Genomic DNA, 15,905 nt, shown 5'->3' on the forward strand with positions numbered 1-15,905 from the left:
CAAGTATAGGGATTTATCCCTTGTTCAATAAACACATTCTACTCTTAAATGGCTATGTACACATTTTAAAGTAAGAAATATATCATCGAATAAAAACATGATATGGCTAAATATGTTTTCATTCTATAAGCTAAAAGATCAATTTTTAATGGAGCTTTACATACAAAGGCCAGTATTTTTGCCATTGCAATGTACCTCTGCACCCCCATTTCCCATGCCCCAGCCCAACTCCACTAATTTAAGTCTAAAATCCCTTTCAAAGCAAGTATTTCTTCTCTAACACAATGTAAAATATTGTTGTAGTGATTCATCTGGCAAAAGTCTTTACCACTCATATATACCTCATATATACCACTCTTTACCTCATATATACTTCAACGGCATCATTCCATCAGTTCAGTCTGTTTGGGTTGCATTAATATCTCACACCTACTTATGTTCATGTAATGAACCAAATGACCATTGGATGTCTTTTCAATCTCTACTCAGTTTTTTGTTGTTGGTTTGTTTGTTTTGGGGGTTTTGTTTTTTGGTTTTTGTCTTGTTTTGTTTTGTTTTGTTTTGTTGATAATCATTCTCTTACTCACCCCTTTACCAGTTTCTGAATCATAAATTCTGAGCTAGGAAGAATTTTAGATCACATCGTCCAAATCCTTCATTTACAGGCCTGAATATGAGTCCAGAGAAACTAAAAGCATATGCCCATTATTCCTCAAGATCACTGAGCTAGGAATAAAATTAGGGCATTTTGGATTCTCAATGTCATCATTATCTCTCACCCCTTCCGTCATGGGGGAACAGGCTTGAGGGAAGGAGGTATGAATGTTAGGATGCCCGAGTGGTAGGGCAGGCAGACCCAGCAAAGGGAATACCCACCAGAATAGGGGCGCAAGCAGGCATCTGCGAGACATATTCAATCAGCATTACAGTATAAAGATTTGTGTTTGCTGTGATGACCTCAAGGCACTAAAACTCATTACTGCTTTAGGCATAATAATATTAAAGGACCAAATGATTTCACCATAGTTATAATGGTAATAACACCTTGTTGGTTTGACAATTTATAGTTCCTATCCACACTCAATAACAAAATACAACTGGAATAAGAAAGAATTACAGAGAAAAAAATTCTAGGTTACTTCCAAATCTATCTCAAAATTAGGAAACTTAAAGAGAAAAAAAATAAGTTTATATAAGTAACTACATGTATTTACTTGGGGAACTCGACTAAGGATTGAAACAAATAGAAACAAAGAACAATGGAATTATTCATAATATGTAACTTTTATTAATTTTCTACTATTTCTACATATTTTCTTCTCAACAACCCAGTAAAGAGTATATTTTTATCCCCTTCCAAAAATAGCAAGACTCAAAGAAGTTTGTACAGCAAGTTACTAAATAATGAGGAAGTGGCAGAAACTAGCCAAAACTCAGTGGCCTGCTTCCACATTCTTGCTCTTACAGCATGATGATTGGGATAGATTTAAAATAGCCACAAATTCTGGGCGCGGAGGTGGGGTGGGGGGGGTGTCTGTTTTCATTCTGTGTAAATATATAGGCTGGCCTATAACTGCTCTGACCTATAGAATATGGCAGAACTGCTGGTGTTCCAAGTCTGGCCTAGGCTGTACAAAGACTGGCAGCTTCCACCTCAGTCATTTGGAACCCAGACTATCTTGAAGGTCACTGATCCATTCTTCAATTCCCTGTAGATTACAGCCAATAGATTCACTATGTTTTTATCCAGGCTATTGTATTTTTCAGTTCTGATTTCCATGTGATTGTGGTTTTTTTTTACGCTTTCCACATTTGTCTTGAAATTCCTCATCTCTCAGGCATTGTATCAACCTTTTCTTACAGATCCTTCAACACATTTGTCATGGTCATTTTAAAGTCCTACACCGCTGTTTCCAACATCTGGGTCTTTTTCTATTGACCAATTATGTTCTTAACATGAGTCATGTTTACCTGTTTTAATACTTAGTAGTTTTGAAATATATACTAGGCACTGTAAATAATACGTTTTACAAACTATGGATTCAGTTATTTTCCATGGTGTTTTCTGGGAAGTGGTACTCCTAAAATGTGGTCCTTCTAGAATATTGACGAAAAGCCAGCGATGTTTACCAAATTCCTTTGAACACGGCAAGACTCAAACTCCAAACTCCATCTCCCCTGGGGTGAGCAGCTGCTGAAGTCTCTAACCATCCTGTGCAGGTTTCCAGTTGATGCTTTCCGCTGAGTCCCTTGGAATATTGCCCCATACATACACAATTCAGGAGTCAGCAAAGGCTTGGGGAGATTTCATATGCACATATCAGACCTCCCACCTCTGGGCTCCCTACATTCTGGACTATGACCCCCAATTCCCAAATTCCCTTGCCAGCCCCACATTCTATCCTCTGGATTCTCAGGACAGGAAAAAAAAAAGATGATAGCTTTCTGCATTGCCACTACAGGGCCTGAGAAGTGAGCTCATGAAAAAAATTTAAAAAGCTATATGTACCATTCAGCATTCAGTCAGGAGTCATAAACTGCATAATAATTTGAACAAGAAAGATATAATTTACAGTATTATTAACTATGCACCATGGTTTCCCTAAGAATGAATAAAACAGAAATCTAAAAAATATACTAAATAAGAGAGGAAATACCCAAGGAAGGAAAAAATGGAAAGAGGTAGGGCCCTCTCTCCAAGGCTGAGATTCAAACCTCACTGGAGAAGATATGACTACAGCCCACTGGATGGTGAAGTTTAATGTCTTGATGGGCCCAGAGGTGGTACAAAATCAGCAGGCCAAGACTGGTATGTTAGGAACCATGGAGGAGAACTGACAAGGTGGGAGCCTCACACTGCATGGCCAGAAGCCTAAGGCTGATGCACAGAGAATTGTAGACACGGAATGACAAGCTGGAAGCCTACTGTTGGAATGCCAAGAAACCAAGGCTGGCAGGCACAGAACCACAGTCCAGGACTGGCAAACAAGAAAACCTCCACCAGGTGTCAGCAGGCAGAAGCTGGCAGGCAGAGACCTAGCAGACCAGAACGGGCATCAAACACTTGCTAAAGAGTGAATGGCATTGAGTGCCACAGACACAGGCTGATGGCAGTTGTGGAGTGAGCAGGAACAAAAACATACCGAACCAGGAAAAAAAACCCTTCCTCTGGCAGCGTCTCTTTAGCACTCTCCACTGATGGAGCTTAAAATTTTTTGGCAAAGGAAAGATGTCCAATGGATCCAGCAAGGCAGGGACAAGTGAATTTAGAGCTGACTGGCACATCATATAAATGTGTACTTTACCCACTGTGACTCCCTTCTTCGAAGGGTTGAATCCTTTCTAAGTTTTGCCTACTTTTGGTCACTATTCACTGCCATTATACAAATATGAGATATGATATACATGATATACATTTTATATATATATATATATATATATATATATATATATATATCATATATATCATATCTCTCTGGATAAATGTCTTTGTCTCACTCAATAGATATATATCAGAGTTTATAATAGTTTATGTTTTTATCCACTTGGAAGTTGGTTGTTCTAGCTATTCTGTCATTACCAGGAGACAAAGCCCTGAGAAATGATTTGACACAAAATATAGATAATACAGTAAGTCCTCACTAAAGTAGTCCATAGAATTACTTTCTCTTGAAACTCTGGCGAAACGACATATAACGAAACAACTTTTACCACAGACTAAAAGATATAAACAAAAGTTAAGTTCCTACATCAGCTTATCAACATTATACCAAAATTATGTTATTCGAGAGCCTACCATACTGTAAGCAAGGAACTAGTACCTCTATTCTATGTTTCAGACTATCTTCTGTGAGGTTTATGAAGTACATAGCCACCTTGGCATTCAACAGTGCACACAAATTTCACTACCCATAAATTCTTGTACAAGGTATTCTCAGTGAAAATATTTATTTCCACTAGTCCTAAAAAAATTTAGAAGAAATTGAGTTTATTCAAAAGCATGTAGAAATATCTCTTTTAATTGCCCAAAAAATGCTGAACTATATCTCTAGCTGATATTTGGAAATGTCAAACTCTTTCTCAAGATAGTAATGCCTGCAGATAATAATCTCCATAAAATAATGTCAAACTTTGAAATCACGTATAGGGAAATGATTAAAATTTAATTTGTTAAAATTCCATAATGTTTAAATCCATGTTGAAGGGTACACAGACAGGTTGAATCCCACAGTACTATTTCAGAACTGATTATGTTCTACAAGAAAAATGGTTCCCAAACACACCAACTTTAATAGTAGTAGATAATTAATAATTAATTATGTCATTATACATGACTTTTCAATATTCTAGGCAGCAGACCAATAAAACAAAACCCTGCCCCAACCATTTAAAAGAAAAAAACTTTCCCTCTAATTCTTTTGACAACACTTTGTGAAACATCCAAGAAGAAAGCTATCTTTCAAACTCAAACAACTTTGCCACCAAATACCACATAAATTTATTACTTTTTAAGACACACATGTACCTTCTAAAAATGTATTATTTTCTAAACAAGGTAAAACAAACACAAAAAAAAGTAATTTAGCAATGGTGAAAAATAGTCAGAGTTGCTTGTACAACATATAAGTGGACACAGCATGGACACAACCCCACAGTGGAATTAGATGATGAATCATTCTGGGGAGCAGGCCCACCGTATGTGATATGTGATAAGGGGTTCCAGGAATTAGACCTCACACAGCTGTGTCCCTGGGGAAGGTATAGAATGGAAGGCAAGTTAAAAGATCAGAGAAGACATCATTGACTAATTAATCACACCAGACAAGCACATCCAGCCACCAAAGGGAGACCTTGAGAGGAAAGCCACGGGAGGTCTGTGGGAAACAGCTACATCTGTGTAGCTACTGCCTCAGTGGGTCCCCCAGTCCAGTATCTGGTGATGAACCAGGGCTAGTGATAGTCAACAGCGCTGGCTGTCAGGAAGTTAAATGGCGGAGCAAAATGGCAAGGACAGGTTAGAACCCACCAGGCATCTTTGTGTCTGTTGGTCACCCCATCTGACAGAAAAAAGACCTTTTAGAGAAGGCCTGCTTCACTTCAGCCATCTAAATCTCACTCTTACTGCTCTTTTGGCCAATCTGAGAAAAAAATAAGTTCCCAATTTAACCAAGCTGACACAGCAACACCCTCCACAGATGAATGCCGTAGCACGTAATTCAGACACACACAGAATTTTCATGAATTCATCAGCTTCACACAACAGACACAGTGTGGAAGAAATGTGTGAATAAAGTTATATGAATTTTAAAATCCATATTCATTCATGATAAGATATAGCCTCAAAATAGCTCACCATAGTTTCTCCATCATTCTGTAATTTTTCTAAAGTAAAAGAGCCTCAAATAGGAGTTGAGGTTATTGGATCTGCCTAGGAAATCAGTTTTGTTTTGACCATAAACTGCTAAAGCTACCATGCTGATGCTAATGCATACATTACACAAAGTAACATAAAGGGCCCGAGGACTAAATGAGATCAAAATTTATTTCACCATCTGATTCTGGATGAACCCATAGCTCACAGGCTTTCCTTTAGCATTCGAGTAAACCAAAACGTTTTTCATTTGGAACCTTATTTCTTCTAAATAACGGATCTCTGCTAGTACACATAATAGCCCATGATGTGATCATGGAATTGCTTGGGAATCTGCAGCTCTGTCATCCTTGGAGGAGAAAGAATTAGAGGATTGCCTGGGCACTAGTGTCTGCCAGCTCTTGCCACAGACAAAGCCTGGAATTTGACTGTCAGTTATGTATAATTCTTCAGTGTCCACCTGTGTAAATTCAAACTCCTACCCTCTCCAGACTGTCCTCCAAAAGTTAGTACCTACTTTGAGATGCAAAGTCCTGTGGTAAAAGATTAAGAAGAGGAAATACTATGTCCCCAGTTCATTTTTATTTATTTTAAAGAGCAGCTTTCCTTGCCAAATTCTGTAACAAAGAGATCAGGATTTTAGAAGATGAAACAAAAGGCTCTTGACAGCTCCAAGAGGTCCTTTTGACTACCTCATACGACAGAATAGTGTTTCCATTGTATGCCTCTTCCCATGCATTCCATTCCCCACCTTTAACTTTCTTACCAGAAAAGCACAAACATACGAAATATTTCCAGTAATCTCCCAGACTGAACAAAAATTTCCCAGGATCTTATTTTTCCAATTCAATGCCATGAACTCAGAACAAACCACAGGAAGAAAGTAACAACCCCATTACTTTTTTATGTCCTCTCTGTAGTATGATCTGTGTCCTCTGTTTGCCTCATCTTTTGTTTGCTTTCTGCTCTTCTTACAGACACTTATAATTGAATTGCATCCACACTGCATTTTAAAAAATTTTTATAACACGGGTAAAGACAGATGTTCATATCTTATTAAGGCCCAGTTCCTAGAGAACAAGTGTGAACTAGGTAAGATTATGAAATATATAGATAGTATTGTTTTCTAAGGTTTCTACACCAAGTCCAATTTTCTACTCCATAGTACATACAGGAAATAGATTCATAGCATATGAGCATTCCATATTTTATACTATAAAAAGTCAGTATAGTTTTTTAATTCTCACAATAATATGTATTAAACATCTAGATTTGAGGCCCTGTGCTAGATAATGATGGCAGAAGGAACAATAAGAGGGAAATACGGTCAGAGTCAGGGACATCAAAGAGTGCATTGTCACTGAAAATAGCTAAAACAATCTTGAAAAAGATCAAAAAAGTTGGAGGTCTTACACTTCTTGATTTCAAAACTTACTACAAAACTACAGTAATTGAATCAGTACAGCACTGGCATAAAAACAGATATATAGACCAATGGAATAGAATAGGCAGCCCAGAAATAAACCCCTGCATATACATTCAAATAATTTTTAACAAGGGTTTAGATTACATTCGACAAATGGCACTTGAAAAACTGAATAGCCACATGCCAAAAAAGTGAAGTTGATCTCTTATCTAACACCATATACAAAAACTAACTCAACATGAAACAAAGACATAAATGTAAGAACTAAAATTATAAATTCTTAGAAGAAAATACAGGGGAAGTCTTCATGACATTTACTTGGGCAATGATTTCCTGGATATGATACCAAAAGCACAGGCAACAAAACTTTTAAAAATAGATAAATTAGATAATATAAAAATGAAAGTATTTTATGCATCAGAGGAACTATCAACAAAGTGAAAAGGCAATCCATGAAATGGGAGAAATTGTTTACAAATTATGTATCAGATAAGAGGTTAATATCCAGAATATATACAGGACTCCTACAACTCAACAACAATAACAACAAATGTAAGGTAAAGGACTTTAATAGACATGTCTCCAAAAAGGACACATAATTGGCCAATTTGTACACTAATGGTCTCTTTCCTAGAGATATAAATTTTTGATTAAAAACAGAATATACCAATAAATTTGAAAATATCAATGAAAGAGATTAAGTTGGAGAAACTGAATTCTTACCTGCTGATATGCTTCGTAGATCACATCAAATAGAAAAGCCTGGGGCATTTCACTTGCTCTGTGTCTGGCACGGTCTAGAGACTGGTCTAAGCAACCATCAGCAGATGGACAGATGACAGTAGATACAAGAGGTCGAATTGCTCCTGCTGCCTAAGTAACAAACAAAAAAAGAGGCAAATGACCCATTTATTTCACCTAGAGAATATTTTAAAGTGAAATTCTGAATTCTATATTGCATTTTTGAAAGCAGATCTTATTCATATCTCCAGAAAGTATTTGAACAAGTATAAATCTGGTTCATAAATCAAATCCTTTCACATCAAAAACCAATTTCATAATATTATAGTTCCACATACTAAGAGGTAGAACTGTTTTCTTTATTATAGGTTCAAAATCCTTTTCATCACAGGCCACGGAAGTCAAGAACTAAAAAAAAAGGATGGAAAGATACAATTGGGTATTCCCTGAATGTGGGAGGGAGAAAGAGAAAGACTATTATGAAAGAACTGAAACGGATTATGCATGAATTACTAATTAGCGTGCCTTCCAAAGATTTAATTTCCACATTAGATAATTAAGGAAACAGACATATTCCTTAAGATCCCCAAAATAAGACTCAACAACAACCCAAGTAACAATGAATTTGTTTTGCTCTAATTCCTGTGAAAAACAGCTCCCTTCACACATAGCATAAATACAATGTTCCCTCAGGCAAAATATCTATTAATATCAATTGCTCTGATGAAAGCTCTGTCTCATCAATTGATGCACCTTCATACACCTTCATAGCTGACAATTTCTGAAAATTGTCACCTTCATCTTTATGAAAGATATACCTTCATAGGTGACAATTTTTCCCTTTATCCTTAATACGGTCTCATTGTAATACAGTCTTAAAGATCATTACCAGACAGCTAACTTGGTGAAGTAGCCTTAAAACACAGTTCCTACGGCAGACAATTAACCAAGCCTCCTTATATAGACTCCAAATGTCCTATCTTTCACATAATTATTACATGGGGATTACAACACATGAAGCTAATACACGAATACAACAAATCTGATCTTAAGACCAGTATCTGAGCAAGATAATCAATCCATGAACTAGTTTACAAAAGTCAAGTGATTGGCTAAAAATCAAAGCTAATGTATGAGCCAAGGAGATAGTTTACAAACTGTAACACCATTTCCATGGACTCAAGTAAAAATGTGGAGCCTCAGCATAAAAGCCAAAAGGAGGAGACAGTCAGGGTAACAGGAAGGGAATGATGTCCACGTAGGTAAAACATAGGTGAGGAACAAGCCCAAAGGTCAAGCCTAACACGTATCAACAGGGCTTAGACGACAAGACAGGAAAGAAATACATGGATACGTGTGTATACACACACAGTGTTTTTAAAGAAAAGGTTACATTTACACCGCAACGATTTATATGCAATTTTATGCCAGGCCATCTCGTAAAAATGTATAAAACAACATGAGACATATAAAATGTCAGCATAAGGAGCTCCGCAGATTCTCTCCCAGCAAAACAACTACAACTAGTGGAAAGTATTTTAAAAACACCCATTTAAGAGCTTTTGAAACTTGTCCTAAGGGCATTCGGCAAATTAAGAAACATTTATTCAAGAAAATCTACTAAATCTTGATAAGAACAAAGAAAGCCTGTGGTGTTTGAGTTATGATCTGTTTCTTCCCACATTCCACACCCAGTTTAGTGTGATTGAAGTTCCTCTCAGAATAAGTATGTCAGAAGGGGGGGGGGCCTCTCCCCGTAGCTCCCAGTGGGAGAAGCAGAATGCTAACATTTCCCATCTCACGCAATTCCATGTCGCAGAGGCTAAATTATAGACCAGCGTGCCTAAGAGGTTGAAGACTCCCTTCCTCCACCTACAGGGTAAGGATCTGCCCCAAGGAACGGTAGGCAGAAAATACTGGGGCCTGAATCACCTTTGCCCCAGATCACACATAGGCAGAGGTTCTACACCAGGAAAGGAGAAAAGAGAAGATGGGAGTCTTCCAATGCCCCCACGCAGCACCTTGCTCACGAAGTAAGGGTGTCAGTCTGAAAGAAACAAGACAGCATACCCACCCACAGCTCCAAAGGAGTGGAGCAGTGATTTTTCACAAGGCAAGAGACAGGCTCTAAGAACAGAGAGCCATGAAGCTCTCCCTAAGGGAATTGACTTTACTTGGAAAAGAGTGTAAGTTGAAGCGTAAGGGTACTCTCAAAAAGAAAAGGATATTATCATGGTAAGAAATTAAGAGGAGGCTGGTAGCTACGTGAAACGATAAAAACTAAACTGCAGACCCACTAGTTTACCAGAGACAACCAGGGAATGAGACAGCTAATGAGAACACCCTTGGAAGCTGAGCAAACCTCAAATACCACCCATGCAAAGGGGCCAGAACTTATTTGGATTCAACTGTACAGCAATCTATGCCCTAAGTGTTGTTGAAAAAAAAAAAAAAAAACTCCCCAAAAAGGGCAATTCGAGCATAAAATGGAGCTTATCAGTTGGGTGTGATACCAACAGAGGCAGACAGTCTAACAGATGTCAAGGAAAGAAAATCAAAGAGAACCCTGCTAAAACCACTGTCATCTCAGGGTGACTAAACACATGCCCAACACTGTACCCTGTGACATCAGAGGCTTCACCCTGTAGAGGAAAAAGACTTCACTAAAACAGACCCACAAAGTCACAAACAAATAAGCAAACAATAACAAGTCCTGGGAGGTGGAAAAGAGAGAATCAGTGCCTGAAATTGACAAAACGCATTATCTAAAATATCCAGTTTATCAAAAAATAGAGACGCAATTAAACAAACGTGTGAACTATACAAAAGTAAAAAAAAAAGCAAGCAACAGGAACTGCCTGTGAGAGGGCCCAGATGTCACACTTTATAGATAACGGCTTTAGATCAGCTATTATAAATAGGTTCTAAGAACTAAAGAAAAATCATGGTTAAAGAAGTATGACGAAAATATTATCAATATTAAGACAGATATTTTTAAAAACTAAATAGAAATTCTAGAGTTGAAATGTATAATAAATAAAATGAACAGCTCAGTAGAGGGCTCAGCAATACATTTGAAATGGACAAGAAAGAATCAATGAATTTAAAGTTAGATCAATAGAGATTATGCAGGACAATGAAGAGAAAAATACAACTAAAGCAGTCCTAAGAGGGCAATTTATACCTGTGAATGTCTATATAAGAAAAAATTCTCAAATTAAAAACCTGACAAATATCATATGATCTCACTTATACGTGGAATCTAAACAAAATAAACGAGCAAACCAAATGGAAACAGACTCAGAGATACAGAGAACAAACTGATTGTTGACAGATGGGAGTGGGACCGGGGTGGGGGCTGGGTGAAAAAGGTGAAGGGATTAAGAAGTACAAATTGGTAGTTACAAAATAGTCATGGGGCTGTAAAGTACAGCATAGGGAATACAGTCAATAGTATTGTAATAACTATGTATAGTGTCAGGTGAGCACTAGACGAATCAGGGGGATCACTTCATAAATTATATAAATGTCTAACCATTACACTGTTCACCTGAAACTAATATAAAATTTTGAATGTCACTGTAATTGAAAAATAAAAAAAATAAAAAATAAAAAACCTAACCTTCTACCTTAAGACACTGTAAAAAGAAAAAGAAAACTGAAGCTCAAGCAGGAATAAGAAGTAAATAAGATCAGAGCAGAAATAAGTGTAATAGAGAATTTTTAAAAAAATCAGAAACCAAAAACTTGGTTCTTTGAAAAGATAAACAGAATTGACAAACCTCTACCTAGACTAACCAAGGAAAAGTCTTAAATTGGTAAGATCGGGAATGAAAGTGGTAACATTTCTTCCAACCTTACATAAATACAAAGGAATATAAAAGAAAACTATGAATAAGTATATATCAACAAGTTAGGTAACAGATGAAATCACAATTTCCTAGAAAGACACAAATTACCAAAACTAACTTAAGAATAAAATATCTGAATAGACCTATAACAATTAGAAAACTTTTAAAATTTCCCACAATAAAAGGCCCAGGGCCAGAAGCTTCATAGATTAATTATATCAAAAAAGTGGGATTTTTTTTCTAATACTAATTCCTCACACTATTCCAAAAACTAGGAAAGAATACTTCCCAACTCATTTTACAAGATCGGTATTACCCTAATTCCAAAACCAGACAAGGACATAACAAAAAATAAAACTATAGACTAAAATACCTGATAAATCCAAACGCAAAAATCTTCAAAAAAAAAAAAAAAATACTAACAAACAAAATCTGCGAACATATAAAAAGTATTATGCACCATGAGCAAGTGGAAGTATCCCAGGAATGCCAAATGGGTTCAATATGACAAAATCAATTTAATACACCATATTAATAGAATAAAGGACAAAACACATGACCATCTCAATAGATGCAGAAAAAACATCTGACAAAATCCAACACTCCTTCATTAAAAGAAGCACGCCATAAATTAGGAACAGAGGAGAACTTGCTCAACCTGATAAAAGACATCTATGAAAAACCCACAACTGATATCATACATAATGGTGCAAGTCTGAATGTCTTCTCTTTAACAGGAAGACATAAGAAGGATGTCCACTGTCACCACTTGTATTAAACACTGTACTTGAAGTTCTAGTCAGAGAAATCAGGCAAGAATACATAATAAAAGGCATACCCCAAATATAAAACTGTATTGTCAGATGACAAGATCTCGTACATAGAAAATCCTAATGAATCCACTAAAAACTATTAGAACTAACAAGTTTAGCAAGAATGCAGAGGACAAGTTCAATATATAAAAATCAATTATATTTCCATCTACTAGAAGTGAACAAACCAAAAAAAAAATTGTTACAATAGCTTCAAAAAGAATAAAATACTTAGGGATATATTTAACAAAAATAGTGCAAAATTTAAACTCTAAAAACTATGTATCATCTCCTATGTAAGAGCCAACATCGCTACCTCCTTCCTTCTCAAGTACTTCTCTGTACCAATTGTCTTCTTTCTCTCCTGCCTCATCATTTTTATTCCTCTACTGAATTGCCTCCGTTAATAATACAAAAATTCTGCAATATCTCCCATCTTTAAATCATTCCTCTTTTGATCACATGTCTTCCTCCAGAAACCAAATTTCTCCACACATGTTCAAAGCAAAAGTCTTTGAAAAAATTATCTGTACTACTCCATATCTCCAATTTCTCTCTTCTCCTATGCTCTCTGGAATCCACTTCAATAAGGATTTTATCTCTACAGCTCTACAAAAGTACATTTACCAACGTCATCAGTGACCCCCACATAGCCAAAACCCAGATAGCTCTTTGCCCTGCTGAGATCCTTTGTTCACTTGATTTGCAGAAACTATTCCCAAACAAACCCTCTCATCTTCCCACACTCTAAATCCTACATCCTCATAGTATTCTCATTCTAAACAGTGAAATATTCCAGAGCTCAGACCACAGACTTCTCTAGCTACACTCATTCCATAGGGGACCTCATAAAGTTGCATGGCTTCAAATAGCATCTATGTGAGAACTTCCAAATCTATACATGCAGCCTAGAACTTTCTCTTGAACTTTGGACTTGTACATCCAAATTCCACTTTTAATATCTCCACTCATATCAAAATACACATCTCAATTGTAACATAATGAAATCAAAGTGCTGATTTTTACCCATACCACAGACCCCAAACCTGCTCCTCTACAGACTTGCCCATCTATATAAATGTCAACTCTATTCTTCCAGTCATTATTAACAAAAACCTTGAAGGTCATCATTGATTTCTCCCCACCCCCCTTACTCCGTATCCAATCCATCAGCAGGCCCCGTCAACTGCAAAATATCCCAAATTTGCCCACTTTTCACTGTCTCCACTGCCACAATCTGAACCTAAAGCACCCACCCTGCCTCTCTCAGACCCCAAACAAAATCAAAAGCCATAAAGGAAGACATTAGTAATTTTCAATATATTAAAATAAAATTGCTCATTCATCACAAAACAGTATTTATAACTTAAAAAAAAAATGGGAGAAAACAGTTACAAAGCATATAACATATTACTGGCAAAGCATTAGTGTCCAAAATGTGTAAATAACTCCTACAAATCGTTATTTATTTTAAAAATAGAAACAGGGGCAAAATACTTACATGAGCGATTTATGATGATACATAAAGCCCATAAATATATGAAAAAATGCCCGATCTATTAACAAAATGCTAACTTAAACCACAAAGAGAAAGCATTTTCCACTAATGGGATCAGAAAAAAAGATGCGTAACAAAATCAAGTGACGGTGAGGATGTGAGGCAACTCACACTCTTGTTATGCATACTACTGATGAGAGAGTAATTTGATACAAGTTTTGAAAATAATTCATCATCTGGTAAAACTGATAACCTGCATACATCTTGACTCTAGAAAAATCCTTGCACATGTTCACAAGAAGATATGCATAACAATGTTCATGCTAGCAATGTTTGCATTAGCAAAAACTAAACAAATGTCCATCCACTGTAAATAGATGAATTGTGATTAGTGATCAGAAATGAACTATAGCTGCACAGTCACATGAGTACATTCCCCCAAATATATCGTGTAAAAATAAATGCTGTCAAGATAAATGCAAAACGTAAGGAAAAAAATCATACAAACATATGTCAATGAAATGTCAATTACACCTCAAAAAATAAAGTATGAAAAGAGATCATAAAAACAAAACAAATGTTGTTTAGGAATACAGGCTACAAAACTGAAAAGAAAAGCAAGAGAACAATAAAAAAATCAAGTCCAGGGTAATGTTTATCCAATCGGGAGGAGTAAGTAAGATCAGGGCAGGGGCCAGTTTCAAAGTGACTGGTAAAGTTCTATTAATTATATCAGGTGGTAGATTTGAAGACATCCAAAGTTCTCTGTGTGTATTTAAAAAGACTGATATTTTTTAAAAGAAAATTTCTAAAATTTGTATTTGTGGACTGTCATTTTTGATTACTGAAAACTAACTTCTCAAGAGCAGAAATGATCCGTGCTTGAGATGTTATTATGGCAGGATGGGTAAATTCCAAGAATAAGTAGGTTCTTGGCTATGGAAGCCAAAAGATCTAGTAGAAAGTAGTACAATATGAAGACTATTGAAAGCACAAGGTGACTACCAGCTTTGGGGGTCTTACTCAACAAAAGGCCCATGAAAAAGGTCACAAGTGAAAAATCACACATTTGCTGACACTTCTTTTCTCTGACTACCATCGCCCGGCTATCTGGTCTAAACAGATATAGAAAAAAGATGCTAATGCCAATAGACATGTACCATAGCTATTGCGTTGGTGCAAAAGTAACTGTGGTTTGAAAGGTTAAAAAAAAAAAAAGTTGCAAAAACCGCAATTATTTTTGCAGCAACCTAGTATTTCCATCGTAAGGGACATTTGTTCAGAAATAAACAAGCAATGAATCCTCACTTCAGTGGTCTATCTTGAAATTCAAAGCATCAAAATCATGACACAAGTATGGACAAAGTTGACGAGTTGCCTCCCAACACAGTGATCTAGAAAGTTGGTTATAGGAAGCATGATAACCAAGTTATCAAGTGCACTGTCTCGGTGAGAATTAGCATAATAATCCCTCAATGGACGCTTAATAGTGCAGCACCACAGTGAGTACTTGCCTTTCAAGCTAATCTAGCAAAGTATTTCCCCATGTCAATGCATGGAAACACAAATCACACAATGTGGGATAATGAACCCACCTCTATTGTTTACTTTTAAAAGCAAAATTGAACAATACTTAGCGCCCATCTACACAGGAGGCGTTCACATGCATTCCTCCTCAGGCATCTTCATTCAAGCTAATTATGACAATGTTCAACAGAAATCCTCCGACCTTGCAATTGCAATTTGGGTTAGCTGAGCTGTCTTTATTGAAAGACTACTTAAGAAATATTTACAGAATTACGTCTTCAAAGCTAATCATTAGCAGTTATGAGATTTTGAATATTTTTTTATAATAGAATACTTCCAATCTCCTTTTTTGACAAATTAAAAGAAATTACTATTTTTTCAATATAGAAATATAGGTATTTTAGAAAAACCTCTGTTTAGGAGTTATAAAGCACTCCTAAAAGTGATCATGCAGCAAAAAGGAATAAGGAAGCCACCATCTTAGATACTAAACTTTAATTCCTGGAAGTTAAACTAGTACCATTTACCTTAAATCTAATATAATGAGGAACATTACACTTGGATATGTAATAAACTTTATTTCACTTTAATCCCTAAATATACACATCTTGCCTTGACTACCCATTCTTCAACTTTATTTGAAGGTAATTCATAGACAGATATACAGGGGTAGGTAGCT

General features: G+C 36.3%; 1 protein-coding gene across 2 annotated transcripts in view; it reads right to left on the reverse strand.

The window, feature by feature from the left end:
* The window catches only part of CRPPA (CDP-L-ribitol pyrophosphorylase A), a 215,473-nt gene that overhangs the window by 181,373 nt on the left and 18,195 nt on the right, over positions 1-15,905 (reverse strand). For both annotated transcript variants that reach the window (XM_019727133.2, XM_074340804.1), the window contains exon 3: positions 7,521-7,670. In XM_019727133.2, coding sequence (XP_019582692.2) covers positions 7,521-7,670 — 150 coding nt within the window. The remainder of the gene's footprint in view (positions 1-7,520; positions 7,671-15,905) is intronic.

The sequence above is a fragment of the Rhinolophus sinicus genome, linkage group LG09, assembly GCF_036562045.2.
Source record: "Rhinolophus sinicus isolate RSC01 linkage group LG09, ASM3656204v1, whole genome shotgun sequence".
NCBI classification, from domain to species: Eukaryota; Metazoa; Chordata; class Mammalia; order Chiroptera; family Rhinolophidae; genus Rhinolophus; species Rhinolophus sinicus.